Raw genomic sequence first — 3,464 nt, 5'->3', positions numbered from 1 at the left:
TCTCGTGGGAGTAATTTTCTCGTGTTACACCGGCTATTTAACTGTTATGTAAATGTATCTTTTGTATACGCGGTGGGCCGTTATGCATGAGTTGAATTAAGAGACTTTAGTCCGAGATTAACTGCATTGATGGTATTGTTTATCCCGTGTTTACTCTTTAAGTCTTTAACCTCGAGTCTTGCATACCGGCCCTGAACACTTACTCACGACAAACTTGTCAGAGGTACAACACGCGCACTAAACACTTACCTTCTCGTGGTAATCACTGTGTCTTGTGTGGATGTCAACAGCATCATCTTGAAGACATGCACCTCACTGTAAGGATGATGTTGGCATCCATGCTCCTCCTGATTCCTACGCTCAGGTCGGACGCCCAAGAGATTGACCTCACATCGCGACATGACAGCTATGTCCGATGTCCGACAGCCAGCAATACCATCGGTCAGGGTTCGGACATCTTCACCGGACGGTCTGAGTTCCAGTGTGTAGCCAGATGCTCGCAGAGTGAAGACTGCTCTGGTGTGACGGTGTGTCCTGAGGGTGAACCAGACACCGTGACGTGCGAAATGAGGAACGACATGTCCCTGGGACAGTGTCTTCCATACCCCGCCCAGTGTCATCTGATAACCAAGGTAAGTCACAAACCCACTGGGTAAGTCAGAACACAAATGTGACCCTCCACCACGAAATGAGTGGCATGTCACCTCTCGCGGCTCTGCGCTAGGCTTAAAGTCCGGGAAGTGTCTGGTAATAGTGTGAGGGTCACCTTAGTCACAGGCTTATAACTCAAACAGTTTTTGCTCTTTTCTAAAACGGGTTTCACCACTGGATAGAGCATAAAAAAAACTCTTTAGGAAAATGTAAAAATATGAAAATTATGCAAAGGTGACATGCGACTCATTCCGTGGTGGAGGGTCACGAATATACCGATACACTGGGAAACTTGAACATCGCACTAGGTGCACAGGGTAAATGAGACACTGTCTACACTGATGAACAAAGTAAGACACCACACTGATGAACTAAGTCAGACACCACACTGATGAACTAAGTCAGACACCACACTGATGAACAAAGTAAGACACCACACTGATGAACTAAGTCAGACACCACACTGATGAACAAAGTCAGACACCACACTGATGAACAAAGTAAAACACCACACTCATGAACAAAGTAAGACACCACACTGATAAACAAAGTAAGACACCACACTGATGAACAAAGTAAAACACCACACTGATAAACAAAGTCAGACACCACACTGATGAACAAAGTAAGACACCACACTGATAAACAAAGTCAGACACCACACTGATGAACAAGGTAAGACACCACACTGATGAACAAAGTAAGACACCACACTGAAGAACAAAGTAAGACACCACACTGATGAACAAAGTCAGACACCACACTCAAGAACAAGGTAAGACACCACACTGATGACCAAAGTAAAACACCACACTGATGAACAAAGTAAGACACCACACTGATGAACAAAGTAAGACACCACACGGATTAACAAAGTAAGACACCACACTGATGTACAAAGTAAGACACCACACTGATGTACAAAGTAAGACACCACACTGATGAACAAAGTAAGACACCACACTGATGAACAAGGTAAGACACCACACTGATGAACAAAGTAAGACACCACACTGATGAACAAAGTAAGACACCACACTGATGAACAAAGTAAGACACCACACTGATGAACAAGGTAAGACACCACACTGATGAACAAAACAAGACACCAAACTGATGAACAAAGCAAGACACCACACTGATGAACACAGTAAGACACCGCACTGATGAACAAAGTAAAACACCACACTGATGAACAAAGTAAGACACCACACTGATGAACAAAGTAAGACACCACACTGATGAACAAAGTAAGACACCACACTGATGAACAAAGTAAGACACCACACTGATGAACAAAGTAAGACACAATACTGGTATACAAAGTAAGACACCACACTGATGTACAAAGTAAGACACCAAACTGACGAACAAAGTAAAACACCACACTGTTGAACAAAGTAAGACACCACACTGATGAACAAAGTAAGACACCACACTGATGAACAAAGTAAGACACCACACTGATGAACAAAGTCAGACACCACACTGATGAACAAAGTCAGACACCACACTGATGAACAAAGTAAGACACCACACTGATGAACAAAGTAAGACACCACACTGATGAACAAAGTAAGACACCACACTGATGAACAAAGTAAGACACCGCACTGATGAACAAAGTAAAACACCACACTGATGAACAAGGTAAAGCAGCACATTGATGAACAAAGTAAGACACCACACTGATGAACAAGGTAAGACACCACACTGATGAACAAAGTAAGACACCACACTGATGAACAAGGTAAGACACCACACTGATGAACAAAGTAAGACACCACACTGATGAACAAGGTAAGACACCACACTGATGAACAAAACAAGACACCACACTGATGAACAAGGTAAGACACCACACTGATGAACAAAGTAAGACACCACACTGATGAACAAAGTAAGACACCACACTGATGAACAAAGTAAGACACCACACTGATGTACAAAGTAAGTATAGCACTACACTCGTAAAACAGAGTGATCGAGTAAGACAGTGAAAACCAGAGTAAGACACCACACTGATCAACAGGGTAAGTGAGACAACATACTGGTATACAGGGTTAGTCAGGCACGTGTGTGTGTGTGTGTGTGTGTATGTGTGTGCGTGCGTGTGTGTGTGTGTGCGTGCGTGTGTGTGTGTGTGTGTATGTGTGTGTGTATGTGTGTGTGTGTGTGTAGTGTGTGCGTGTGTGTGTATGCAAGTGTGTGTGTGTGTGTGTGTAGTGTGTGCGTGTGTGTGTATGCAAGTGTGTATGTGTATGTGTATGTGTATGTGTGTGTGTGTGGTGTGTGCGTGTGTGTGTATGCAAATGTGTGTGTGTGTGTGTGTGTGTTAGGGTGTGTGTGTGTATGTGTTTAATTCGTCTAAATGATGTTTTGAACTGCTGAGTTAAACAACCTGAACCATGATTTATACACCCGCAGGATACTAAGAAGACCCCAGAGCTGGAGTGTGAACAGGGCGGGGTGGTGCAGGGCAACACGTGCGTGTGTCCTTCGCCCTACGTCGGACCTACGTGTCAGCGTTACATGCGAGGTATGAAATAGATGATGACGCATTTCGTCCATAATTGTGTGCACTTATCTTACTTCCGTTCGAACTGCAACCCAATATACTTTTGTGTGTGTTTGATATTGATTTTATTTGAAGGCAGAACCTGCATTAAACAGAGATTGCACAATGTCCCAGTGTTAACTCACGTTGGGAATCCCGAGAGGCTTTCTTTGTTTAGTGGGCTCGAGGCTTGCGTGCGCGCGTGTGAGTGTGTGTGTGTGTGTGTGTGTGTGTGTGTGTGTGTGTGTGTGTTTGT

The 3,464-nt window shown here is 43.9% G+C and overlaps 1 protein-coding gene across 1 annotated transcript in view; it reads left to right on the top strand.

Annotated features, from left to right (window-relative positions):
- Positions 1-3,464, top strand: part of LOC138950712 (fibrinogen beta chain-like) — an 11,317-nt gene continuing 7,853 nt past the window's right edge. Inside the window, exons 1-2 of the mRNA XM_070322431.1 lie at positions 1-632; positions 3,079-3,190. Of these exons, the coding sequence (XP_070178532.1) occupies positions 306-632; positions 3,079-3,190 (439 nt within the window). The 5' untranslated portion in view covers positions 1-305. The remainder of the gene's footprint in view (positions 633-3,078; positions 3,191-3,464) is intronic.

Source organism: Littorina saxatilis, linkage group LG16 (genome assembly GCF_037325665.1).
Source record: "Littorina saxatilis isolate snail1 linkage group LG16, US_GU_Lsax_2.0, whole genome shotgun sequence".
Lineage (NCBI taxonomy): Eukaryota > Metazoa > Mollusca > Gastropoda > Littorinimorpha > Littorinidae > Littorina > Littorina saxatilis.
Note: the sequence above shows the minus strand (reverse complement) of the source record. Positions and strands in the feature narration are given on the sequence as shown.